The sequence below is a fragment of the Micromys minutus genome (genome assembly GCF_963924665.1).
Source record: "Micromys minutus genome assembly, chromosome: 32".
Lineage (NCBI taxonomy): Eukaryota > Metazoa > Chordata > Mammalia > Rodentia > Muridae > Micromys > Micromys minutus.
The window spans coordinates 17029415-17057251 of record NC_137967.1 but is presented as its reverse complement, the minus strand read 5'-3'; the positions used below and the strand labels follow the sequence as shown (position 1 = coordinate 17057251).

At 48.6% G+C, this 27837-nt stretch overlaps 1 protein-coding gene across 1 annotated transcript in view; it reads right to left on the bottom strand.

Moving 5' to 3' along the window:
* Positions 1-13815: 13815 nt before the first annotated feature.
* The window catches only part of LTBP4 (latent transforming growth factor beta binding protein 4), a 26640-nt gene continuing 12618 nt past the window's right edge, over positions 13816-27837 (bottom strand). Inside the window, exons 20-30 of the mRNA XM_080909075.1 lie at positions 27238-27369; positions 27023-27148; positions 23013-23159; positions 18782-19048; positions 18439-18510; positions 17438-17566; positions 17102-17248; positions 16838-16990; positions 15261-15641; positions 14712-14864; positions 13816-14219 (exon numbers count right to left, since the gene is read on the bottom strand). Of these exons, the coding sequence (XP_080765201.1) occupies positions 14065-14219; positions 14712-14864; positions 15261-15641; positions 16838-16990; positions 17102-17248; positions 17438-17566; positions 18439-18510; positions 18782-19048; positions 23013-23159; positions 27023-27148; positions 27238-27369 (1862 nt within the window). The 3' untranslated portion in view covers positions 13816-14064. The remainder of the gene's footprint in view (positions 14220-14711; positions 14865-15260; positions 15642-16837; positions 16991-17101; positions 17249-17437; positions 17567-18438; positions 18511-18781; positions 19049-23012; positions 23160-27022; positions 27149-27237; positions 27370-27837) is intronic.

Here is a 27837-nt window from a genome sequence, read left to right as displayed (position 1 = left end):
CGGTGCCTCGACGGCAGAGTCACAGATGCGTGCCATCACATGCAGTTTGAACACTGCTTTTCTTGGGTCTGGCACCTTAGACTACTTGGTCACCCTCAGATCCTAGCTCTCTGTAGCGTATCCAGGCTGTAAGTGCCTCCCTATTAGCCAGTGATTACCTGCCCACTTTCCTCCCGTTGTGTCCCACATACACCCTGGTGTGTCCCAGAGGTGGGGTCCCTGGGACAACATGTTGTTTGTTAGTGTCACGTGCTGGATTTCTTCATATGGTTCATTTCTTTCCGAAGTTTCAAGCATCAGCTGTGTGGAGGAGATCTTAAACTTTATCCCTAGTAGCCGGATATGGTAATTGCGGTTTGTAGCTCCGGCACAGGGGAGGCTAAACAGGATCCTTTCTGTGAGTTTGGGGCCAGTTTGAGTTACTGTCTACTGAGTTACAAGTCAGCCTGTACTACAGAGTAAGATCTGGTCATAAAATAGAGGTCTAGAGGGGCTGGGTGGTGGCTCAGGGCATTTGTTGCTCTTACAGAGGACCAGGGTTTGATTCCCAGCACCTAAACAGGGGGGTTGGCAACCACCTGTCTGTCCGTGTGCATCAGTATATCACAAGATGGCACCGGATCCCATAAGACTTATAAACGATTGTGAGGTGCAAAATCTGTATTAGTCAGAGTTCTCTAGAGTCACAGAACCTATAGAACAACTCTCTCTCTCTTTCTCCATACACACACACACACACACACACACACACACACACACACATATATATATATGGATGCGTGCATGCATACATATACATATATGAAACTTATTGGAATGACTTACAGGCTGCAGTCCAACTAATCTAGTAGCTAGCTGTGAGCAGGAAGTCCAAGAACCTAGGAGTTGCTCAGTCTTAAAAGACTGGGTGTTTCAGCTGGTCTTCTGCATATACTGGATTCCCGAAGCTGTAGGCTGTGTGGGTGCTGGGAATTGACGTCTGGAAGAGCAACCAGTGCTCTTAACCACTGAGCCACCTCTCCAGCCTCACAACTGCTTATAACTCTGGGTCCAGGGGACTCGACACCCTCTTCTGGTCTCTGAAGGCAAACGGCACCCACATACCCCCACAGACCCGAGCACACAATTTAAAATGAAAGACCATATCTGTATGTCTCATCCTGACAGGGAAGAACCAGCTTGTGCTGGTTTTACTTGCTGACACATGCAGCTTGCTTTGACGTGAGCCAGTGTGAATGGATTTCTGCTTCTCACAGCTGAGCACATCCAAAAAAGAAAAAGGCATTCTCTTTAGCCTCTGAGTCACGAATCCACCGTGGAAATAAAACAGCAGTGTAATCTCACTTTAACTGTATGAGGTCACCTTAGCTTGGGGTCAGGCAGAGTCTGCTGAGTTTTCGGTCGTCCTCTGCCAATGCATCCGCACCCTTTGGCCCAGGAACCCCACCTCTGGGACACACCAGGATGTGCATGGGGGCGTAATTTATAATGGGAGGAAATTGGGGACGGCTTCAATGTCTGGCAACGCTGCCCTGTTGAGTAAACAGAGAGCGAACGTTGGAGATTGTGTTTATACAAAGACGTTTTAACCAGGGGGAAAAGCTTACATTTTGAGAAGGGGGAAATGTAGGACTGTATAAACAGTTTGATCATGTAGTTATGTAAAACCACACATCCACGAGCATATGAGGGTCGCATGGAAAAGGAACTGACTTTTCATCTTCTTTTCTTGCCCCCTGCTTCTTTCTGAGACAGTACCCTTTGTAACCCAGGCTAGACCCAAAATTAATATGTAGCCTAGGCTAGACCTGAACTCATAACCCTCCTGTTTCAGCCTCCCAAGTGTAGAGACCTCAAGCATACCGTGGCATGCCCCAAAGTTTTCTGGAATTTTCTGAACAACAAACACTCCATACTTTATTTTACTCTCAGGAGTGTCAAGGATTAAACCCAAGGTTTGTGAACGTTAGGCAAGCGCACCATCACCAAGTGACAACCCCATCCTCTTTTCTGGTTCTTCTTTTCTTTCTCTGTTTATGGGGATGTGCATGTATGTGTAGGTGTACTCATGTGCGGGAACACGCATGTACACATGTATGTTGAGACAGAGGGCAGTGCTGGGGGGGGTCATTCCTCAAGAGCCATCCATCTTGTTTTTCTTTTGCTTTTTTACATCTACTGTGTGTGTGTGTGTGTGTGTGTGTGTGTGTGTGTGTGAGTGAGTGTGAATGAATGAATGAATGTGAGTGCATGTGGGGGAAAGAGCATTGTGTATCACAGGGGCACGTGTGGAGGTCACAGGTTACTACCTGCGGGGTTGGGAGTCTGTCTCTTGTTCTATCATGTGGATCTCTGGAATCAAACTCAGATACATTAGTCGACTTGGAAAAGGCACCTTAGCCAGCAGCTCTCAGGCCCCACCTTGATTTGTTGTTGTTTGAGACAAAGGACTCTCACTGGCCTGGAACTCTTCATTTAGGCTAGGCTAGTAACCCCAGAGATGCGCTGGTCTCCGCCTCCAAAACCCGGGATTTCAAATATGGGCCACTGAAGTGTCTGTGGCTCAAACTCGGTGCACAGCAGAAACGTAAACTCTCTCTGGATGCTATTTTCAATTTTTTAAATAATTTATTTTATGTACATTCCTATCCTGCCTGTGAGGGTGTCAGATCACCACCAAACTGTTATTACAGACAGTTCTGAGTTTCCATGTGGGTGCTGGGATTTAAACCTAGGACCTCTGAAAGAACAGCCAGTGCTCCTAACCACTGAGCCATCTCTCCAGCCCCCCTATTTGCAATTTTTAAAAATTACATCATAAAAATGTTCAAACAAAAGCCGTGTGGTGGTGGCACACATCTTTAATCCCAGCACTTGTGAGGCAGAGGCAAGCAGATCTCTGAGTTTGAAGACAGCCTGGTCTATAGAGTGAGTTCCAGGACAGCCAGGGCTACACAGTGAATGTAAAAAACAGCGTTTTAAAGAACAAAATTACAAATAAACTATAAATTTGTGCAACCTTACTATCTCCCAGCCCCTTCTCTTATCTCTTTTGATGGTACCTTGTTCAAGCTGGCCTAGAACTTGCAGACATCCTGCCTTGACCGTCTATGTCTGCAGCATCTTTGAATACATGTGCACTTGTGTGCATCTGATAGCCAAGCATTCATTTTTTGATTGATTTGTTTTTTTTTTCAAGACGGGGTTTCTCTGTCCTAGGATTAGAACCACAAGCTCCCACACCAGTGCTGAGATCTCACCTTAAGGTGAAATGGGAGGCAGAGATAGACCATCAGTCTGAAGCTCTAGGACCAGCTAGCCTGCAGTTTCTGGCTCAGCAGTGCTAATGAAAGGCTTTGCCTCAGCAAGATGGAAAGCCAGAACCAGCTCCTGAAAGCTGTCCTCTGACCACTCAGTGCACGTAAAAACCATGGCAGGCACGTGTGCCCACTCAAAAATACATATTGTTTGTTTGTTTGTATATCTCTGGATGTCCTGAAACTCTGTAGACCAGGCTGGCCTCGAACTCAGAGACCTGCCTGCCTCTGTCCCCCAAGTGTTGGGACTAAAGGCGTATGTCATCATACCCCCCATGATAAGTTTTTAATTGGTAAGGCTGAAGATGTGGTTCAGTAGTTAACAGCACTGGCTGCTCTTGCAAAGGATCCAGGTTCAGTTTCCAGCAGCCACATGGTGAATCATAACCGTCTGTAACTGCAGTTGCAGGGGATCTAAATCTAATACCCTCTTCTGGCTATTCTCTCTCTGTCTCTCTGATCTATCTCAGTGTTGGGAGTGGTATTTGGGAGATCAAGCATGTAATCTACTTCTTTTGTTTTTTTAAGATTTATTTGTTTTATGTACACTGTCACTGTCTTCAGACACACCAGAAGAGAGCATCAGATTCCATTACAGATGGTTGTGAGCCACCATGTGGTTGCTGGGAATTGAACTCAGGACCTCTGGAGGAGCAGTCAGTGCTCTTAACCACCGAGCCATCTCTCCAGCCCATGTAATCTAAATGACCACTCAAGGCCTACTCTCCTGTTTCTATATGTTTATATTTACATATAATATATTTATCCATGAACTTATAGGCTCATATTTTGAATGCTTAGTCACCAGGAAGTGAAAGTGTTTAAAAGGATTAGAAGGATAGTGGGTGTGGCTTTGTTAGTGTAGGTATGGCCTTGTTGCAGGAAGTGTGTCATGGGGATGGGGGTGTGCTTTAAGGTTTCTTTCTTTTTTTTAATTATTTTATTGGATATTCTCTATGTTTACATTTCAAATGTGTCCCCCCCCCTATTTTAAGGTTTCAAAAGCCCACACTGGACCCAACTTCTCAGTGTATGGATCCAGATTCAGTTTTTAACTCTCTGAAACTGAAAGCAAATGCTTTCTTTTATAAGAGTTGCCGTGGTCTTGGTGTCTCTTCACAGCCATAGAGCACCGACTAAGGATGGTCTAAACACAAACCTGAGCACTCAGGAAGCCAAAGAAGAATCATTGAGAATCTAAACAGCCTGGACTCAAGAAAACAAAACAAAAGTAAACAACAGAGAGAAAGAGGAGGGGTGAGGGAGGGAGGAAAGAAGGCCATGTTCCCTTGTGTAACCACAAATTCTAACAAAACTAGCAAGAAGGTTTTAGTGTTATCTAAGAGCCTGTCCTGGTTACCTTAGAAACAAACTCACAATTTGAATTTGGATCTGTACAGGGTACACTCATTATTTTGGGTTTTGATTTTTATTATGCATTTAAAACTTAGTGTGTGGGTGTGGGTGTGTCTGTCTGTGTATCCCATGTCACAACCTGCTGCTTGTGGTAGTCAGAGAACAACTTGTGAGAGTTGGCTCTCTCCTTCCAGCTAGTGGGGTCCCTTGGGTTTGAACTCCCAATGTCAGGCTTGGCAGCAGCCTACCTGATGGGTTATACATTTTTTCATTTTGCTATATAAATCTGTGTGTGTATGTGTGTGTCTATATGTATATGCGTTTGTGTGTGTGTGCATGTGTGTGTGTTCATCTGTGTGTGTGCACACACTTATACTCCATTTCCCAGGAATTCTAAGCTGCATCACAGAGCATACTAGCTCTGTCCTCTTAACTTCTCCCCTTCCCCCATTTAGAGTCAAATATGTCTGGGTTGATTTCCAGATCTCTGCCATTCGTTTTTTATATTCAGCATTTGAATTCCAAAAACTGGAGTCCATGTGGCGGCTCATGCCTTTGATCCCAACGCTCTTGAGGCAGGAGGTTTAGTGCTGGAGGAGTTTCAGACCATTCTAGGCTGCATAGTGAGACCTTGTCTTAAAATCATCAAAGAAAGGGACTGGAGAGATGGCTCAGTGGTTAGAGCACTGACTGCTCTTCCAGAGGTCCTGAGTTCAAATCCCAGCAACCACATGGTAGCTCACAACCATCTGTAATGGGACCTGATGCCCTCTTCTGGTGTGTCTGAAGACAGCAACAGTGTACTCACATACATAAAATAAGTAATTTTTTTTTTTTTTTTAAATCATCAAAGGAAATAGAACCCAGCTCTAGGCCACAAGCTCCTCGCTGGCTCTCTAGTTTGGGCCTTGTACTTTTTTCTTTTTTGAGACAGGTTTTCTTCATGTAATGCTGGCTGTCCTGGAAGCCACTCTGTAGACTAGGCTGGCCTCAAAATCAGAGATCCACCTGCTTCTGCCTCCTGAGTGCTAGGATTAAAGGTGTGCACCTCCACCTGGCTTGAGCCTAGTGCTTGCTAAGCCTCAGCTTCCTCATAAGGCAGAAGAAGATGAACTTGGCTTCTCGTGTGCTTGCGACCCTGAGAGATGGGAAGGGTATCGGGAAGCTCCAAATCACCGCAGCCACCCACCGCCCCCTGTTCCTCCTCTGCCCTGTTAACCAACCAATAGGAAGCCCAAGCAGACAGATCCATGAACCGCCCTGGCCTTGACACTCCTGATCCTCCTTCTTCCACTGTTTCCTACGTAAGTTTTGTGTTTGCTTGCTTGTTTGGTTTCATTTGGAGGAGGAACATTTCTTCTTATTTTGTTTTATACGTATGGTATTTTTTCATGTGTGTCCGGGTACCATGTTGCGCAGTGTCCACAGAGACCGGAAGATGGCGCTGTATCACTTGAAAATGGAACGTTTTTGATGTTTGTGAGCCACCCTCTGAGTGCTGGGGTCCTTTTCCAGTCCCCTGGCTTCAGTATTTGAGACAACATCTTGGTGTTTGGCTTAGGCTGGCTTGGAACTTAGGTAGCCCAAGCTCACCTCAAACTTTCAGAAATCCTCCTGCCTCAGCCTTAATACTGACACTGAAGGTCTGTGACAATACATACTGCCCTTCGTTTATTTTATGTTTTCCCACAGGGGTGAAGATGGAACCTAGGACTATGTGATTTTTAGGCAAGCATTCTACCACTGAGCCGCACCCCAGGCCCCTCACTGGGGGATTTTAGGCAGGGGCTCTACCACTGAGCCACGCCCCCAGCCCCTCACTGGGGGATTCTAGGCAGGGCTCTACCACTGAGCCACACCCCCAGCCCCTCACTGGGGGATTCTAGGCAGGGGCTTTACCACTAAGCCACGCCCCCAGCCCCTCACTGGGGGATTCTAGGCAGGGGTTCTACCACTGAGCCACACCCCCAGCCCCTCACTGGGGGATTCTAGGCAGGGGCTCTACCACTGAGCCACGCCCCCAGCCCCTCACTGGGGGATTCTAGGCAGGGCCTCTACCACTGAGCCACGCCCCCAGCCCCTCACTGGGGGATTCTAGGCAGGGCCTCTAACCCTGAGCTATATCCCTAGTCTTTAAATGGTTTTCTATCTTCAGTACCATTCAAACTTTCCTTCCCTTTTCAGACTGTGGGACCCATGCCTGTCTGCCTTGTGTCTGTACGCCTCAGTGCCTGGCTCCTGCCCTACATCGCAGCTCCATCTTCTCTGAGATGCTTCCTATCCAGCTACAGAAAGTGAGGGCATTTTTTCCTAAATGTGACCACACCTTTTAGTAAGCCGGAGGTTGCCAAGCACCTTTCTTTCTTACAGGAAGAAATTTCCTGTAATAACCGGGGCATTAAAAGCACTCATAGCCAAGAAAGAAATGAAGACCGGACATTTTTACTTCTTGAACTTCATATATACAAAGTCCTGACAGGTAGTAAAAGACTTCTATTACTTTATATTTTAAGTGTGTGTGTATGTGTGTGCGCGCGCGCGCGCGTGCGAATCCACCCACCTCAGAGCAAGTATGAGGTCAGGGGACAACTTGCAGCAACAAATTCTCTTTCCACCACGTGAGTCCAGGGCGTCAAAATCGATTCATCAGGCTTGAGAGCAAGTTCACCGAGCTGCCTCGCTGGTGCACAAAGACCTAAACATTACACCACCAGAAAGAAGCACTCTTTATTGAAAACTCACAATTTGAAGTTGGGTCTTTCGATTACAGGCTGATAAAATTTCATGTAAATAATCGCGTCCTTCCCCCCCCCCCCCCCCCCGTGTAGAGGAAAAGAGCCTGTGAGTGGGTGCGGTAAGAATGCTCTAAGAGTCAGCCTATTAAGTGTTCCCTCTGTAATGAGAACTAAGGTTGGGCGGTGCAGGGAAACCCCATCCCCTCCTGGCAATGCCCAAGGTCTCCCATTGCCTGAGCTCGCTCCGCCCACCATCCAGACCTCCAAGAAGCTGTCTGGAACATGCATTGGGATAAACACTGAGCAACCTGGGAACAGGCCAGCAAGGCCCTTCGTAATGGGAGGTTAGAGGCTGGGGCCTGAGAACAGTCTGCTTCCACGCTGGTGGGAGCGCAGAGGTGGGGCGGAAGAACAAATCGCACATGTAGATCCCACCAACTAAATACCGCTGGCGTCCAAACTTCCATACCAAAAACCATTTCCAGCCCTCAAGGGTTCCCTCCAGAGCCCTCTAAATCCCTTCCCCTTCCTCTTAAGGTCACGGTCACTGTGGCCTCTTCTATTATTACATTCGTTGCTTTGTTGGGGTGGTGGGTGGGGTGCGGTTCCAAGCACATGGTCACATCTCTCTTACCTCCTAAGTCCCTGAGACTGAGCTCCGGTCCTCGGGCACAGTGGCACGTGTCTTTTCTTGCTGCCCTCGTTCTGATTTCTGACAGCCTAGATTGGTTGCATCTGTTTGCTTTTTATGTTTACAGAATCGGGAAGTACCATCTCTCTGTTTGCTTTTCCCCCTCCCAACACCGAACACATCCGGGCTGTTTTGTGTTGCTCTGGGTTGTTCTCACAGTGGCATGGGGTTCAGCGGGACACACACACACACACACACACACACACACACACACACACACACACGACACTATTTAGTTTACTTGCCCATCCCCCCGGCGAGTGGAGGGGAGTCTTTGCTGGCTGGAAGCAGCTGGCAGAAAGGTCCCGAGGTGAGAATGTGTCTTGTAATTTAGACCCTTGTGGCCTGAGACAAGTGAGCCAAGAGAGGACAACGGGAAGGTCAGGGACACAAGAAGCAGATGACTCGGGCTTATGGCTACTTTGGCTCTGACCATGGGTGAGATGGAACCATGGAGAGGTTTCAGACAGAGAGGACTTGATCCAAATACATCGTCTACTTGTGAGTATCTTCTAGCCCCATGGAGTCCTTTCTTATCTGATACAGTCACATGTAGCCTAGGCTGGCCTCACATTTGGTATGCGGCCAAGAATGACCACATTGTGATCCTCCTATTTCCACCAAGTGCTAGGATTTCTGGGATTACAGGGATGTGCCATTACATGTCCACCAGTCACCTGTCTGTCTGTCTGTCTGGTGACTAGGAAGATGGATCTTTAGTTGAAATTAGATCCTTCATTAAATTGGCCTGAAGGAAAGTCTGTGGGGTTTTTTGGGTTTTGTTTTTGTTGGTGGGGGTGTTGTCAATTAATGATTATGTTGGTTTGAATATGCTTGGCCCAGGGAGTGGCACTCTTAGGAGGTGTGACCTTGTTGGAGGAACTGTGCCACTGTGGGGATGAACTTAGAGACCCTCCTTGTAGCTGCCTGGAAATCAGTCTTTGCTTTCTTCAGAACAAGATGTAGAACTCTCAGCTCCTTCTATACCTTGCTGCCTGGATGCTGCCATGTTTCCCTCCATGATGATAATGGACTGAACCTCAGAACCTGTAAACCAGCCCCAATAAAATGTTGTCTTTTATGAGTTGTCCTGGTTATGGTGTCTGTTCACAGCAGTGGAAACTCTAAGATAATGGTTGATGTGGGAGGGATGGGCCCACTATAGGAGAGCAGGTTAAGCAAGCCAGGAAGAGCAAGTCAATAAGAAGCATCCCTCCATGGCCTCTGCTTCAGTTCCTCCCTCCAGGTTCCTGCTTGAGTTTCTGCCCTGACCTCCTGCAGAAATGGATTGTAATCAGGATGTGTAAGCCAACTAAATCCTTTCCTCCCCTAGGTCCCTTCAGTCAGAAAGTTATGCCATAGCCTTAGAAAGCAAGTTAGAGCAAGCAGCAGTCACCCTTAACCGATGAGCCACCCCCCTTCTGCTTTTATGTCATACACATGTCTGAAGTGGGGGACTGAAGCAAGCTCCCACTCTGTAACCCAGGCTAGCCTCGAATCTAGCCCAGACTGACCTGCAACACATGGCAATCCTCCTGCCTCAGCCTCCCAAGTGCTGGAATTAGAGGCACACACAACCACCACCTGGATGATCTGGAACTTCTAATTGTCCTGTGGGGATGATTCACATGTGCCAACGCCTGGCTTGTGTGATGCCCGGTACCAAACATGGTGCTCTCTGCACACAAGACACTGTACCACTGAGTTACATCTTCAGCCCTTTCAGCACCTAATATTAGGAAGTTAGTAGTGTGGGAGTCATGGTGTGTGCCTTTAATTCCACCCCAGGCCTGTAGTCCTAGTGATTCAGGACGCAGAGGCAGAAGAATCTTCGTGAGTTCAAGGCCATCCTGGTATACATAGCCTGGGTTCCTGGGTGGTCAGGGTTACACAGTGAGACTCTATCTCCAAAAAGGGGATGGGGGGGATGTACTGTGCTGGGGTTAGAACTTGGTGACAGACTGTTTTCTGCCCAGGCTCCTGGGTTCAAGCCTAGCATGAAAAAAAGAGTGTAGTTTCTAGGAGTGTGTTTGAAATTATTTATAAAGCCACAGTTCGGGGGGCTGGAGAGGTGGCTCAGCAGTTAAGAGCACTGACTGCTCTTCCAGAGGCCCTGAGTTCAATTCCCGGCAAGCACATGGCGGCTCACAACCATCTGTAATGGGATCTGATGCCCTCTTCTGGCGTGTCTGAAGACAGCTACAGTGTACCCACATACATGAAATAAATAAACCTTAAAAAAAAAATAAGAAAGAAAGCCACAGTCCTCACCCCAACAGCCTGCCTTCACAACCCTCCAGGCAACAAATGTGCACTGATTTAGAGTATTACCTAGTGGCTGGAGAGGTGACTCAGCAGTAAGAGCTTGCTTTTCTCCCAGATGATCTGAGTTTGGGTCTCAGGATCTGTGTTAGGTCCATAGCCCACAGCTATCTGTAATAAGCTCTGGGATTTCTGGCGCCCTCTTCTGGCTTCTATGGGCACTCACATGATACCCACAGACACACATCCATACAGGTGAAGTAAAAACAAAAATTCTTTTAAGAGAAATGGAATATTGCCTAAGTGAAGACAACAGACTCTTCTTCGGAACGAACATCAAAACATTAACTCCTTAAACGGAGTGGTGGCGGTACATGAGAGAGAGAGAGAGAGAGAGAGAGAGAGAGAGAGAGTTAGTTCTAGGAGAGCCAGAGTTACACAGAAAAACCTGTCTCAGGAAACAAAAATTAACTCCTTGAATAATACCCAGGGTTGAACGATTCAGCTAGTAGTGTGGACATCCAGGGATCCAGCCTCTTTATTTTGAGATCAGTTCTATGAGATAGAGTTTAGCTATGTAACCCAAGTTAGTCTTAACCCAAGTTAGTCTTAAACTTTGAGGCTCAAATGATCCTCCTGCCTTGGCTTCCAGAGAAGTTGGAACTAAAGACCAGTGTCTTTGTGCCACGTGTTCATACATTGGTTTATGTTTGTTTTCTTGCTTTTTGGTGGGAAGGGAATAGACAGGGTCCCACAATGTAGCTAAGGTTGTCTGGGACTCAGTACATAGCCTAGGGTATCCTCAAACACCTAGCAATCCTTCTGCGCCAACCTCTCCAAACTCCTGAATGTTAGGGTTGTGAATGGATAATAGTACCGTCATCAGCCCTCTTTCTTAACACATAGGAGGCATTAATTATGCATAGCTGTTGGCACCTTCTTAGAAACCCTGCTCCTCCATCGAGCAGGTAACTATATGAACATTGACCACTAGGGGACGCGTCTACCTTTGACTGCACTGTCACGTGGTGGCCATCAGGGGGCGCTGCGGCGCTTGTCACTTGAGCTCAGTGACTGGATTATTTCTTTGGACATTCCAGAAAAGAACGCATTGATCCTCGTCATTCCCAAAAAAAAAAAAAAATCCCAGAGCCAGGGCTGGGGACTAATGTGGGGGATTTAGGGTTGAAACAAAAGAAAACAAAACTAGATTCTTGGCTTAGCCTCCAGGCACAGTGGGGAATGCAAGGATGTGTGTGGTACCTCTAAAAGTCAATCGTAAAATCTCCCAGCGCTGTCGGCTTCCCCATCTCCCTTCCTCACCTTGTAGAGCAAGATGGTTGACGGGCAGGAGGGAGGATAACAGGAACGTGTGCAAATTGTCTACATCGACAATGGAATTTTTCTACTTTTTTTCAGACGATATATTTTCCCTTCCGCCAACTCCTCCCAAGTCCTTCTCACCTCTGCCCACCCAACTTCATGTTCTCTCAAAAAACAAAAACAAAACAATTAACAGCCAATAAGACAGAAATTACCAGAATAAAACAATAAGCTCGTAAAAGCAACATGGAGTCTTATGTGCTGGCCAACTACTCCTAGGCACGCACATGTGTACAAAGTCACTTCCTTCCTTCCACTCTCTGGGTCGTGGAGATTGAACTCAAGTCCCAGGGCTTGGCGCTAAGTACCTTTGCTTCTTCTTTGATTACCTGGAGCTTTCCATAGATCCCCAAAAGGACCCAAAATCCCCCCAAATCACTTTCTCCTTCACCTCTTTCTCTCTCTTCTTCCCTTCCTCTTATAATCAGAATGTCAGCCAGCACAGTCTAGCGAGGAATTTGATGGCATACCATACGAAAGGCATCTAAGAACTATGTGCGGTTCTAGCCTCCAGGCGTTTTTTTTTTTTTTTTTTTTTTTTGTTTGTTTTCACTGGTTTCATTATCTTACATTCTGACAGCAGCTCCTTCCTTCCTGTCCTAGGAAACGCTGGGGTCGCAGGCTGAAGCACCTTCCACAATCTCCTGTGTATTTCCATGTGTCACTGACATCTCAGCCCTTCAAGAACCCAACCTATCGGCCACCTCTCAGGGATGGATAGTCTCTTTGGATTTTCAACCCAGATCAAGAGTCTATGGAACATAGTTATGGGTTGCATGCAAGAGGTTAGTGTTGGGGGCAGGGGAGCTAGGGGTGGAGGGATAGGAGGAGTGTTATAACTTCCTGACCCACTTTGGACAGGTTACTTTCTCGAGTTTTTTTTTTTTTTTTTTTTTTTTTTTACCCTCTATTGGCAGAAATGAGGGGCCTTCTCCAGCTAAACAGATTATCTACCACTGAGACCCCAGCCCCTCACTGGGGGATTCTAGGCAGGGGCTCTACCACTGAGCCACGCCCCCAGCCCCTCACTGGGGGATTCTAGGCAGGGGCTCTACCACTGAGACCCCAGCCCCTCACTGGGGGATTCTAGGCAGGGGCTCTACCACTGAGACCCCAGTCCCTCACTGGGGGATTCTAGGCAGGGGCTCTACCACTGAGACCCCACCCCCTCACTGGAGGATTATAGGCAGGAGCTCTACCACTGAGCCACGCCCCTAACCTTTCACTGGAGGATTCTAGGCAGGGGCTTCACTGCTAAGTTATACTCCCAGCCTTTCATTGCTGGATTCTCAGCAGACACTTTATCACCGGGCTATTCCCTCATTATTTTTAAATTTCATTTTCTCCAGCTTCATTGAATTATAATTCATGCAGCTCCATTTGAAGTGCAAAATCCAGCAGCATTTGGTAAAGTTGTCTTACGCAGTAGACAACATGGAGTCTTGAGCACCTGTGTACTGACACCCCTCTTCACGTAAGACATTGTCATCCTGAAGGGGACAGAACACAGCCTCCTCCTCTTGCGGAGGCAGGTGAGTTCTGGAAGCTCCCAGTGCACAGGGATAGCGAGGGGCCAAGCGCAGGTGCGCAGGCGCACAGTGGAGGGAACCATTAGCATTAGGAAGGTTTGGTAAACAAAATTTAAACTGGGCACGGTGGCACACCCTATAATCATAGAACCTGGGAGGCTGTGGGGAGAAGTGTCAGGAGCAAGTCCAGGTTTAGGCTACATAACAACCTCTCAAACAGAACAAAGCAACAGGAAACCTCAGCAACTCTGAAGCATGGTTGCTTTAAAGATTAGAGAAAGAACAACAGAAAGGCCGAGAGGAAAAACAAAGAAGCAGAGCTACAAGACAGAAAGACAGGAAGAGAATCGCCAGAGAAAAAGACGATGAGTCGGGGAAGAGAGAGAAACTGAGACCGGAGGCCAAGAGGGACAAAGCTAGACTCGATGAGAGTCATGGAAAGTCATAGTCAGCCTTGGCGGCAGGAATGGCGCGTTCCGAGGAGTGACTCAGCACACAGCGAGGCCTGCTTTTGCCAAAAAGAAAAAGGCAGGCAGAGGCCGAAAGTACAAAATAGGCGTTTTATAATTGGAAATTGTATAAAAGGGCAAGAAATGTGTCAGGGAGCCCAGGACAGGCCCGGGGCACTGGTGGGAGGGGCTGGGCACAATGAGTTAAAGGCACCCTTCTGTGTCTGTCCATCGTTAAGTCCAGACTGTCTGACATCCTTGCACGCGTGCAGACTACAGGGAGGCAGGCGCGTTCTGGAAGCTTCCCGTGCTCAGGTATAGTGGGAAGCTAGGTGCAGCCGCTCAGGCCCGGGGTCGAGCAGGCGCGCAGTGATGTGGCTGGTGCGTGGGTGCAAATCCTGGCCGGCAGACGCAGCGGAAGGAGCCGTCGGTGTTGACACAGCGCGCATTGACGCAGAGTGGGGAGGCTGCCTCAGCCTCGCCACACTCGTTGATGTCTGGGGGGGGGGGGGGTAGAAAGACCGTTACTCACGTCTAGGAATGAGGCCACCTCATCAGCCTTTTGAGGCAGAGGGCCGCGGATGCGGAGCCTCTCCTGTGACATGCAACACGTCACTTGCTATCTCCTGGCTGGGTGAGCCTAAGCAGGCGGTGTAACATCTCTCTATACCTTGGCTTGTAAAATGGAGGGGACTGGAGGCACGGCTCAGGGGTAGACCACTCACCTAGCATGCAGCAAGCCCCGGGTTTCACCCCAAACACAAATAACATCTTTAGGATTTCTTTCATATTCCCAAGCCACTTGTAGGAGCCTGGCTTTCCAGGTACTCGGACCCCATTTTATTCAGTCACCCCCGAGCAAGAATTCATTTATTCCCTCTCAGATGGTCCGGCCCCTGTCTGTAATGAGGTTCTTTCTTGGACGTTCCCGATCACCGTCTGGTTAAACTAGCTTTTATTTTACCCTTCTCTCTCCTCCCCTTCCTCACCGACGCAGGACATGCGGGCCATGTCCAGGCGATAGCCATCGAAACAGTCGCAGGTGAAGCCTTCTGGGACGCGCACGCAGCGGCCGTGGGCGCAGCCGTCCAGGATACCACAGTCCTCAGCCTCCAGGCCCTCATAGGGCTCAGACAAGGCTCCTGCCGAGAACACAGGTACGACTGGAAATCTCTGCGTTAGGTCGCTTGGTCTCTTAGTGCCTTTGCTCCTGGTTTCCCAGGCTGGACGAGTCTCACCCTAATCTGCCTTTCTCACCCCCAGACGTCAGGGGGCGCTGTGATAAGATCGTTTACCTTGTTCAGTTCCCCCTAGGTTTTGCTATACATCTTGGGCTGGTCTCAAATCTGCAGTGATCCTCCTGCCTTTGCCTCCCAAGTGCTAGAATTACAGGCCCGAGTCACCAACACACCTGCTTTCCACGTGCTCCTGTAACACCTTCTCCCTTTTTCCCCAGCATCTCCCTTCTTGCGTTTTTGTTTTGTTGTTGTTGTTGCTTTTGTTTCTGTCTGTTTGGTTTCTCTAGCTGAACTGCTTACCTGTATAGCTTCCACGCTCAGAGGATTCCTCAGGCTCTGGGAAGGAGCCACGGGTGTCTCTGGATCGATAAGGCCAACCAGTGCCTCGCCTGGGTGGGTCAGGAGCCTCAGACTCGCCATAGGGGCCACCATCATCCTCAAAGTCCGGCATATCGAAGGGCGGGGCGCCATAAGGGGCCTCCCGTCGAGCAAAAGGTCCAGGTGGGGGTGGGTAGGGGTCGTAAGGTAGCACAGGCGGCGGATACAGATCAGGCCCATAGGGGAGACTCTGATAAGGCGGGCCTATGTCTGGGCCGTATTCATATGGAAGTCCAAAGCCTCCCGGGCGTGGCGGGCCATAGGCAGGCGGGCGTAGCACATTGCAAAGGGCTTCAAAGTCATCTGCAAACAGGAGCCGAGAAATACCAAGGTCAGGACCCACTACTGATGGACCAGTCCCTGGGCAATAGAAGAGACTGAACAGCTCAGAGGCTGGGGGGAGGGGAGGCTGGAAAGGGGGCGGAGCTAGAAAGGATCTGGGCATTTGCAAACACAGCAGACAGTTCCAGGCTGATTCTGGGATGGAGACAGGAGGATCCAGGGTCTTCAGGCTGCAGCTAAGAGTCAGTCTAAGGTGATGGAATTTGGGAGACCCGTGGGAACTAGGGCTGGGATCCGAAGAAATGAGACAAAGATGTTTTGGGGCTGTAGAAGCAATGGGCTGGTTAAACACTGGGGCTTAAGGGGTCAGAGGTGCCTGGGAGGAGCTTCAATGGCTGGGATCTGGGGGAATCAAGACTGGAGTTTTTGGCTCTTGTTCATACAGAGCTAAAAGGAGGGACCAGAGATCTTTGGGGCTGTGTTGGAGTCTTGGTGCTATTGTGTAGGGGACCCAAGGGAATGAGTGTTAGCATCTGTACTGGCTGATTTTGTGTCAACTTGACACAAGCTGGAGTTATCACAGAGGAAGGAGCCTCAGTTGAGGAAATGCCTCCATGAGATCTAGCTCTAAGGCATTTTCTCAACTAGTGATCAAGAGGGGAGGGCCCAGCCCATTGTGGGTGGTGCCATCCCTGGGCTGGTAGTTCTTATAGACCTGAGTTCTATAAGAAGGCAAGCTGAATAAACCAGGGGAAGCAAGCCAGTAAGTAACATCCCTCCATGGCCTCTGCATCAGCTCCTGCTTCCTGACCTGCTTGGGTTCCAGCCCTGCCTTCCTCTGGTAATAAACAGCAGTGTAAACTGAATAAACCCTTTCCTCCCCGACTTGCCTCTTGGTCATGATGTTTGTGCAGGAGTAGAAACCCTAAGACAGCATCTGTTAGTGCTGTTACCAGAGAGCCTACCGAACAGGCAACTGCAGAGTTTGGAGTGGGGTGTCTCACGGGTTGTGTCTTGTGGCTCTAGAAACCGGGAATGTCATTAAGACGAGAGACCTCAGAGCTGATGGGGCCGGACCTTCGGGAGCTGCTGATTCAGACCTTGAGGTTTCAGTTGCTGGCACTTGGAAGTTTTGTGACCAAGATTTTGGGATAGGTTGCAATACATGTAAGGATGCCAAGAGGTCCTTTGGGGACCATATAAGGGCTCTACAGTACCTGAGTCCTGGGCAGGACAGAGTGCGCAGTCCATACCCCAGGCTTCACCGTAGAGACAGCAGCACTCTGTGTAGGTGGCCTGCCGGTCTAGTCGTGGGCGACTGCATACGAGATCAGGCCCTACTTCCTGCCAGCACACTCCTAGATTGTCATCTACAGGCAATGACAGGAAGCATCAGGGCACCTGGGCCAACTCCAGTCTCCAGAGGGTTCTGTGAAGTATTGGGTGGGCGGGACCGTGGGCGGGGCCGTGGGCGGGATTACCGAGGCTCTGGCTCTCATTGGAGACACAGCGTCGCCTCGAGCCGTCCAGCACCAGTGGGGGCTCGCAGGTACAGTGGTAAGAGCCCACCGTGTTGACGCAGCGGCCACCTTCACAAGCAGGCTCCTCATCCGCGCATTCGTCATTATCTAGGAAAGCGTGGAGGGGGGTGCGGGGGAGGGCAGAGAGGGGTTACCAGGAAGAACTCCCTTTCACATTTCCCCAGCTCACAGTGAAGGATAAAGTCTAGACTTCGGAAGGTTCCTGTTGGGTTGATCAAGTTCCTACTTGGGGGGCTGGCCTGACTAGAGTTCGGGGTGGGGCAGGGGGGCTCATACCAACGCACTCCAGCCTGTGGGCATGATAGTAGAACCCGTTGCTACAGTAGCAAGAGTAGCCTGGGGCAGTATTCACACACACTCCGCTCTTGCACACCTGGTCCTGGAAGAGTTGGCATTCATCCACATCTGCAGGAAAAGGTGGAGAGAGGTGAGGGCAGGGGTGGCTTTGATCTGAAGAAAACGGGGTGGGGGCGGGGCAGTATGGGTTAACCAGCCACGACGGTACTACAATGGTACCCGGAAGTTGAGGCAAAGAAAACTGGAACCAGGGCAGGCTGAGGAGGAGACCTTAGATAAAGTGAGAGACAGAAAAGGAGCAGGGGATGTTGGGAGGATGCCTGATATCCCAGCAGTCAAGAGATGGAAATAGGAAGACCGGGAGTTCAAGGTTAGCCTCTGCCTAATACATTCTTAGCAAGCCTGGGCTACTTGCCTCTGTAGCCAAAACCACAAATTTAAAATGAGAGAAAAGAACGGAACAGCAGGCGGTCATGGCTCAGAGAGTGGATCTCAACACTAGGAAGCCAGTGGCAGGTGGATCGCTGAGTTCAAGGCTAGCCTGGTCTAAAAGTGAGTTCCAAGACAGCCAGGGCTACATAAGGAAACCCTGCCTTGAAGAGCAAACCAAGGTTAAGAGCACTGACTGCTCTTCCAGAGGTCCTGAGTTCAATTCCCAGCAACCACACGGTGGCTCACAACCATCTGTAATGGGATCTGATGCCCTCTTCTGCTGTGTCTGAAGACAGCTACAGTGTACTCATAAATCAATCAATCAATCAATCAAAATAGAAAAGAAAAAAGAAAAACCAAAAAAAGGAAGAAAAGGAAGGACCGGAGCAAGAAATTGAGTGGCTCACAAGTTTGAGGCTGGTCTGGACTACTAGTGACATACACTCCTCAACACTAAAACAGTTGAGAAAGCAAGCAGGAAGAAACGCAGGCAGGGTGAGAGAGGGCGGGGCCTAGGGGTTCAGGGTCGGTGGGGATTGAAGTCCTACCTCTCCGGGCACTCAGGTCTCCACTGGGCACCAGGTAGCCCCGGCCATGAGGACACAATGACTGGTATTCAGCTGTACACAGAAGAGATGAACCCAGAAAACCAAGCCTCAGTTCCTGCCCAAGCCCACTGGCTGTAGCCCCCTACCAGACACTAAAGCCGAGGCCAGTTAGCACCAACTTCTCAGCTTCACGCCCACCGATGCCCACCTGGTGGTTGATGGCTCACTTTTGTCCTGGCAGCACCAATAACCCAATCCTAGGTCTCAACGTAACCCCTTCCTAGGCTCCACATCCCCAGACACCAGGAACTTGCGCCCTGGTCTCCCCACGGGCCACGCCCACCTGTCTCTGTGCCTGGGCACTGCTGGATGCGGCAGCCGCTGCCCCAGCCTTCTCCCACAGTACAGCAGCACTCCTGCCACGTCACATTTCGGGCCAAGATATTGTCACACGCATCTGGAGCTGCTGTGTCAAAGTAGCACTCACGACGCCCACTGCTCACGGGACCCTGCCTGGGAGGGCTGGGTCTTCGAGGTGGGGGAGGGGCTGGAGGTCTGGCTGGAAGACTGGGGCTGGCTGGTGCTTGGGGCTGCGAGCCCCGGAACGTGCCTGAAGAAACAAAAGACTTTAGCAAGGTATTCACTCAGTCTCCCATTCTTCCAAGTCAGTGATGGGGAAAACGGGCTCAGAGGGTACCAGACTACACGCTTTCGGAGACAGGGGACAGAGAAAGTCTCATGTACCTCAGGATGACTTCAAACTCCTGATTCTCCTGCCTCCACCAAGCAAGCTAGGATTTTTAAGTGTGCCCCATAACAAACCAAACCTAGAGACATTTGAATGCTAGGCAAGGATTTTATAACCGAAACAATCACATATAATCTTTATGTATATTATGTATATGGGTTTATTTTTGTTTTATTGGTTTTTGGGGGTTTGTTTTTAGCCTGGATATGCTGCAACTCACTCCATAGACCACTCTGGCCTTGAACTCAGAGATCAGCCTGTTTCTTCCTCTCGAGTGCTAGAATTAAAGGCATCCATCACCACCAGGCTTCAAACTGATTTTTAAAAGACTTATTTATTATTTTATATGAGTACACTGTGGCTGTCTTCAGACACACCAGAAGAGGGCATCAGATCCCATTACAGATGGTTGTGAGCCACCATATGGTTGCTGGGAAATGAACTCAGGACCTCTGGAAGAGCAGTCAGTGCTCTAACCACTGAGCCATCTCTCTAGCCCTTCAAGTTGATTTTTTAAAAAAATCAATATTATTATATGGCCAGAAACCTCCAGATCCTCCCGCCTCACTCTCTAACTGCCGGAATTACAGGTGTGAGCCACCATGCCAACGTTCGTTTTGGTTACTCAACCTCTCCTATCACTTTGGTGACCTTTGCTGCACAGCCTCCCACTTCCCAGGTGTCACCTCAGCTGTGGGACAGGTGGGAACAGATGATTTTCTGTGCTTTCCTAAGACCCCTAGGTCTTCACACCTAGCTTGTCCCAGACTAGATCAAACCATTCCCGGGCCGGGGCTGAGCAGCTTGCCCACATGGCTTCTAGATGTCCCGCCCACTGTATTGTAGAGAGAATCTGTGTGGAAGCATCTCCTGTCAATAAAAAGCTGATGGCCTATTAGCAAAAGGCAGAAAATAGAAGGCGGGAATTCTGGTACAGAGAGACTGGAACTCTGGAAGACAAGGCAGGAGGATTCATCCTGGGAAAGATAACTAGCCTACGGCAGACATAGACTAGATCAAACAGGATAACTGAGTCACAAGCTAGAAGGAATGAGCCAAAGCTTGTAACACTTATTCATAAGTAATTAAGTCTCAGCATCATTATTTTGGGACTAGGGGCATAGGTGTAAAACCCCAGGTTATACTGTCCCTCCCCATTCAAGGCCCCTGGTTTGGTCCAGCCTTGTCTTCTCCTGCTTCAACACTTCCACTCAGTATCCATAAAAATATTTCAAAGTCTTTATCGACGGAAACTGGTCCATGGTGCCACATGCCCTGAGGAAAAGTCCAACCTCCTAAAGCAACTACCCAGAGCATCCGTGAAGCACACCCTCCAGGTATGCTTGTGAAGGCTTTTCGGGGAAGGGCTTCCAGAAGACCCCATGGCAGCCTCCCATGTGATAAAACTCAGGACTGAATAAAAAGGGGAGAAGGAAAAAGATGAAATCCCGAGTTTCCCCATCTTTGCTTCCTGGTCCACAGTCAGTGAGCAAGAAGCTTCACACTCACTCCTGCTACCATGTATTCCCCGTAGGTGGACAACACCATCAGATCATGAGCCAGAATAAAGCCTTCCTCCCTTATATAGCCTGATGTCACAGAAACACAACGCCTGCCTCACACACTTAGCTATTGTTTCTGTTCATCTTACTTAGTTCAGACACGGACTCCTTTGGAAGCCCCCCCTAAAGCCTATTCTCATGTTGGCCTGGGTATCTCCTTTCCCTTATAGGTCCCTTTGGTCTCAGATCCTCCCAGCTAGTCCAGAGTTCTCTGAATAGCTAGGGACATCTCTGTCTAGTCATTAGATTTAAAACAAAAAACAAAACAAACAAAACAAAACAAAACAGAACAAAACTGGGGATTGATTACAGCAGGGCCATGTGTATACCAGAAAGATCTTTATTGCTGAATCATGCTCTAGCCCCTCTCTGGGGGATTCTAGGCAGGGGCTCTACCACTGAGCCACGCCCCCAGCCCCTCACTGGGGGATTCTAGGCAGGGGCTCTACCACTGAGCCACACCCCCAGCCCCTCACTGGAAGATTCTAGGCAGGGGCTCTACCACTGAGCCACGCCCCCAGCCCCTCACTGGAGGATTCTAGGCAGGGGCTCTACCACTGAGTCACACCCCAGCTCCTCACTGGGGGATTCTAGGTAATTGTTCCACTTCTGAGCGGTTTACTAGTGTATACACAAGCCCTCTGCCACTGAACTATACACACTAGGCATCTTTTACTCCTGACTTGAGACAAGGAAAGCCTAAGTAAATAGCCCAGGTTGTCATTGAACTTACTTTGTAAGTGTAAGTGTTAACTTTCAGCCTCACCTTAGCTTCTGAGCAGCCTTAGGCTTTATAGCACCTGGCTTAGCGCTGGATTTTGAGACCGTCAGGTCACAGATTAAGCCTGTCTGCTTACTATGGTGTTCCCAGTGTGCAGCAAGGGCCTGAACAGGTTGATTGGCCTATGGGTACCTGCCAAATGAAGGTGTCTGGCAGACTTCAGGTCAGGAACTAATTGTCCTGGATAAATCTAATGTCAAAGGCTGGAACCTGCAGCTCAGTGAAGAACACTTTCCTGTTTCCCATGCCGTCTATTGTGTGTGTTTTAAGGGTGCTTGTATATTTATTTACAGCAACAGCATTTAGGGTTGGGGCGGTGGCTCAGTTGGTAGAGTATTTGATTGGCATGCACAAGGCCCAGGGTTTGAATTTCAGCACCACATAAGCCAGGCACAGTGGTGCATGCCTGTGATCCCAGAGCTTGGTAAAGGCAGGAGATTCAGACGTTCAAAGTCAGCTACATAGAATTTATGGACAGCCTGGGCTACCTATCTGAAAACAAACAAACATAAAACAAACCAAAAAAAAAAACAACACCAAAACAGCCGACAAAATAATTTACAGTAGTTCTCAACGGCTCCTTTCAGGGGTCACATGTCAGACATTTACAATGATTTACAACGGTAGCAGAATTACTTGATGAAGTAGCATAAGGAACTGGATTGAAGGGCTGCAGTGTTAGAAAAGCTGAGAACCGGGCTGGAGAGATGGCTCATTGGTTAAGAGCACTGACTGCTCTTCCAGAGGTCCTGAGTTCAATTCCCAGCAACCGCATGGTGGCTCACAACCATCTGTAATGGGATCTGATGCCCTCTTCTGGCGTGTCTGACAACAGCAACAGTGTACTCACATATGGAAATAAATGAATAAATCTTTAAAAAATGATAATGGACTCCATTATATTTAAAAAAGAAATAAAGAAAAGCTGAGAACCACCAATTTGTTGGTTAAAGACGCTTGTCATGGAAGCCTGCCAACTTGAGCTCAATCCCAGAAACCCACGTAAAGATGAAAGGAGAAAACTAGCTCTACAGAGCTGTTTTCTGACCTCCACATGCACATCATGGGACATCCCGTGTCTACAGGCATGTACACATCACATTACATCATAGCATCATACAAAAATAAAAGTTTAACAAATGAAGGCTGGAGAGATGGCTCAGGAGAGAAGGCCACTTGTTGCTCTTGCAAAGGAACCATGGTCCCCAGCACCCATGTGGCCTTCTGAGGCACTCCCACAGACAATAAAAAATAAACCTTACAGAACCCTTTAGAAGCTGAAATAAATCATTTAAAACTTCAAAGGAATATAAGAAAAAAATTAAAAATAAAGTTATAACATTTAACTGATGAACCATGTCAACAGGTACATGTGTGCACACAAATTCACACGCATGCGCGCACACACACACACACACCCATGGTTGAGCCACATAATTTTCCCACAGGCCCATGAGGCCTTTGTTAAGTAGACGAATCTTACCTGCAGGAGTCCGAGGGGGAACACAGCGCCCAGTCATGGGATCAAACTCCTCAGGGCTGGTAGGGCAGACACACAGGAAGGAGCCTTCAACATTTTCACAAAGTGCAGAGCCACACACACCCTGTAGTGTCTCACACTCATTCACATCTGTGAGCAGGAAACACAGTGAGAGAGAGTCCATGTTACAAAACTTCTGTGGCTCGAGAAGTCTAAGATTTCAAATATAACAGATGGGGCTGGAGAGATGGCTCAGCAGTTAAGAGCACTGACTGCTCCTTCAGGGGACCCGGGATTAATTCTCAGCACCCTGTAACTGGCTGGCAACTGTAACTCCAGTTCCTGGAGATCTGATGCCCTCTTCTGGCATCCACAGGCACTGCATGCCTGTGGTACAGATAATACACATATTATAAAAACGAACCTTTAAATATAATGGATATGCATCTCTCTATATCTCTGTAGGCCTATGTCTTTTGAGGTCGGATCTCACTGAGAGAGTGTTCCTAGCTCACCATGTTGACCAGGTTGGGCTTGAACTTGTACCAGTCCTCTTGCTTCTGCCTTGTGAGTATCAGGACTATAGGTTTGAACCACTGCTGCCAGCTTTCTGTTGTCACTGTTTCGTTTTTTAAAAAAGAAAGAAAGGAAGGAAGGAAGGAAGACCAAACCAATTCTCCCCCACAACAACTATTAAAAAAAGAAAGAATGAATGAAAGAAAAAAGAAAAAAGAAAGAAAAACGCAGTTTTACTCTTTAATCTAGAATGGCTCAGAACTTTCTGTATAGTCCAGGCTGCCCTCAGACTTGTAGCAATCAGTGTCCTAGGGGTTTGCATTAGAAACACGCACCATGGGGCTGGAGAGATGGCTCAGTGGTTAAGAGCACTGACTGCTCTTCCAGAGGTCCTGAGTTCAAATCCCAGCAGCCACATGGTGGCTCACAACCATCTGTAATGGGCTCTGATGCCCTCTTCTGCTGTGTCTGAAGACAGCGACAGTGTACTTATATACAATAAATAAATAACTCTTTAAAAAAAAACACGCACCACTACACATGGCTCACAATGTAAATTTTTAAAAGATGTAATTTACATGTGTGTTTGCATATGTTTGCCATGTACAAGGTTCCAGTGGAGACCAGGAGAAAGTGCTGGATGCCCGGGAACTGGAGTGCAGATGGGTTATGAATCACCATGTGAATGCTGAGGATTAAAGCGGTTTCTCTGAAAGAGAAGTACTCTGAACCGCTGAACCGACTCTCCATCCCGTAGCATCATTATTTCTTAAGAGCCCAGACACTGTTGTCTACTTCTCTTCTAGTTAGAGGCCCTCCCTTGGGAATTCCCGGAGCTTCCAAGTCCGCCCCTTGCATCCTGGGTACAGCCCCAGTCTCCACGGGGCAGAACAAATCAGGTTACTGCGATTCTGCGGGTCAGAGGTAGGCAATGACCTCACCGAGCCAATCACAGCCAGTCTTGAGACTTTCTGGGTCTCCTACTTAGGTGTGTGGCTGCTAGTCTGAGGCTGTGAGCCCAGAGCTGGGGCCACCTGTCACTGCCTAAAAACAAACCCTGCAGAGGAAGAAAGCTTTGCTGTGGTTCTTGGCTCTTCTTGGTTCTTGCACTCGCAGACTGCCGGTTTAACTCCTCCCTATCCTCTTAGCGGTTTTGCTTTTAAATTTTCTTTTATGCATATGCGTGTCTGCCTGCATGTATGTACGTGCTTCACACGTGTGCCTGGTGCCCTCAAAGGTCAGAAGAGTATATTCTCTGGATATCCTGGAACTCACTCTGTAGACCAGGCTGGCCTCGAACTCATAGACTTACCTGCCTCAGCTTGCTGAGTGCTGAGATTAAAGGTATGCGCTGCCACCACCACCCAGATATATATTATCTTTAAATCAAGTACAAATGTATGTATCTGTGTGTAGGTATGTGTATATGAGTTAAGGCTCTCTCAGAGCTGGAGTTAGGTGTGGTTGTGAGCCCCCTGACATGGGTGCTAGGAACCAAACATAGGTCCTCTAAAATAGCAACACGTGCTATTAGCTACATCTCCATCTCTTCCTATGACTCATTAGCTCTCTTTTCAGGAATAAAGGCTGTTGGCAATGTGGCTCAGTGGTAGAAGGCTTAGCTAGCATACATAGACCCCAGGTTCCATCCTCACCATTGCAAGAAAAGGAGGGGGGGAGAGGGAGGAAAAGGGAGGGAATGACTGGGAGGGAGGGAATGAGAAGATGAGGAGAGAGAGAGAGAGAGAGAGAGAGAGAGAGCAAATAAAACAAAAACAAAGCCATTGAGAATGTTAGTCAAGGCCGATCTGAGCTGCATAGTAAGAACCTGTCTCAACCCTCATTTCCCCTCCCTCCAACCAAAAAAAAAAAAAGAAGAAGAAGAAGAAGAAAGAAAAAATAATAATGAAGTCTGTGTTTGCATTTTGGAGATGACTAGGAAGGTATATTGCTGCCAAGCCTAATGACCCAAGTTTGATTGCCAGGACCGAGCATGGTGGAAGGAAAGAACAGACTCACAGGTTGTGCTCTGCCCTCTGGGCCTCTAATTAAAATGGCTGTAAAGACATAGTGAACCCTAATGATGTGCAGAACGAAGGCTGGCTCTGGGCAGTAATTCCAACACTCAGGAAACAAAGGCTGGAGGATCGATGCAAGCTGGAGGCCAGCCTGGTCTATGCTGCGAGGTCAGAACCAGCCAGGGCTAGAGTGAGATTCTTTTCTCCAAATAACCACTCAAAAACCCCACGAATCTGTCCAAATGCCTAGACACATTCATAGGAGGACAAGTGAGAAGGTTGATATACTAAAGTAACCATGGCGACCGTAGTAGTGATGGCTGGGGTGCTTGCACGTCTACAGGACGGGCTGGAGGTTTGCAGCCCACAATTCTCTCTGTTTGCTGTGTGTAGAAATTTTCTGTCAGATCTGGCCGTCTAGAGCTGAAATCCTAGCTACTAGGGAGGTTGGGGCATGAGTCTCAGACAGCCAAGGCCTGCCTCAGCTGCATAGGGAGCTCAAGGCCAACCTTGGCAATCTAGGGCCCCTGTTTCTAAAACTAAACTGTAAAATTTGGGTTGGGGCTGGGTGGGAGAACAGCCCTTCAGAAGTGAAGGCCATTCAGGTCTACACAGTGAATTCAAGACACAAGACCCGCCCCCTGAAGAATACAGTAAAAACAAAAAAAAAAACAACAGCAGCAACAACAGCAAAACCAAACTAAAAGGGTTTGAGATGTAATTTCATTGAGAGAGAGAAAAAAAATTAACACACACACATACATAACTCAAGCTGGACCGTGGTGCACACCTTTAATACCAGTACTTGGCAGGCAGATCCCTGAGTTTGAAGCCAGCCTGTTCTACAGAGTGAGTTCTAGAACAGCTGGGGCTACACGGAGAAACCTTGTCTCCAATACAAAAGGAAACAAACTGACTAAACCAATAGAGGGTCTGGAGAGATGGCTCAGTGGTTCAAAGCCCTCCCTGCTTTTTCAGATGAACCAGGGTTCAACTGCCAGCACCCACATGGTAGCTCACATCAGTCTATAACTCCAGTTCCAGGGCATCCAATGCCGCCTTCTGACCTTCATGGGTACTATGCTGGCACCTGGTGTGTATGGAACCCATAAATATATGTAGGAAAACACCCATAAAATAAAATAAATAAATCTTAACCCAAACCAAACCAAAAAAGCAAAAACAAATTGGGTAAGGTCGCCTGATCTTTCTGTTTGGAGATAGGTCCATACTCCGTCACTTTGGCTAGCCTGGAACTTGCTATGTAGCTCAGGATGGCCTTCAATTCATAATGATCCTGTTGTTTCTGCCTCCCAAATGTGGGCATTGCAGACGTGAGCTACAGGACAATTTTAACTGGTGATGTCTCGAGAACACTTGGGTTCCAAGAACTAATTCTGCAACACTAGAACGTCTGTTTCTCCAGGAGAGCAGAGAAGGTTGCTGGAGCAGAAGGTTACTCCCCTTCTGGTCGCTTACCCACGCAGTGACGCCCGTCTCGTGCCCCCTCGTAGCCTTGGTCACAGACACACTGGAAGGAGCCAGGCAGATTCTGGCACATAGCATGGGCGCCGCAGAAAGACCGATTCCGACACTCGTCCACATCTGCAAGCACCAGCAGACTGCTTCAATAAAGGTCATTTCTAAACCTCTCACGCCCCTCACATCCCCCCTACTACCCCGCGAACACCCACCCTGGCACCCGCCCCCTGGTGTAGGCTGATAGCCAGGGTCGCAGGCTGGCGCGCAGCGGTAGGAGCCGGGGGTGTTCTCACAGCGCTGGGAACCGCAAATCGCAGAGCCGTATTCTTGGCATTCGTCCACATCTGCAACAGAGCAGCGGTGGGATGTCAAAGGCCTGAGGTGAGGGGGGTGTTGCTAATGCCACTTCCAGGCATGAAGATTGAGAAGTCCTTGGGCCTGGTTAGTTGGATCCTAAGTCCTTCATGCCCTTTCTCAAACAGCTCAGACAGAGCCCCACCTCAGGGCCCTTGCTCACACGGTTGTCTCTGCTAGACATGTCTCCATGACTACCTGTATTGCATTGCCCTTTCTCCTCATTCGCGGGCACATCAAAGTCTGTCCTTCTTGTCCCAGGGTCCTGTCACGTCTGCTCATTTATCTTTCTTCCTTTTAAAATTTTTATGTACATGACGCTCAGGAAGAGGGCGACAGATCCCATTACAGATGGTTGTGAGCCACCATGTGGTGGCTGGGATTTGAACCCAGGACCTCTGGAAGAGCAGCCAGTGCCCTTAACCACTGAGCCATCTCTCCAGCCCCCTTATTGTTAT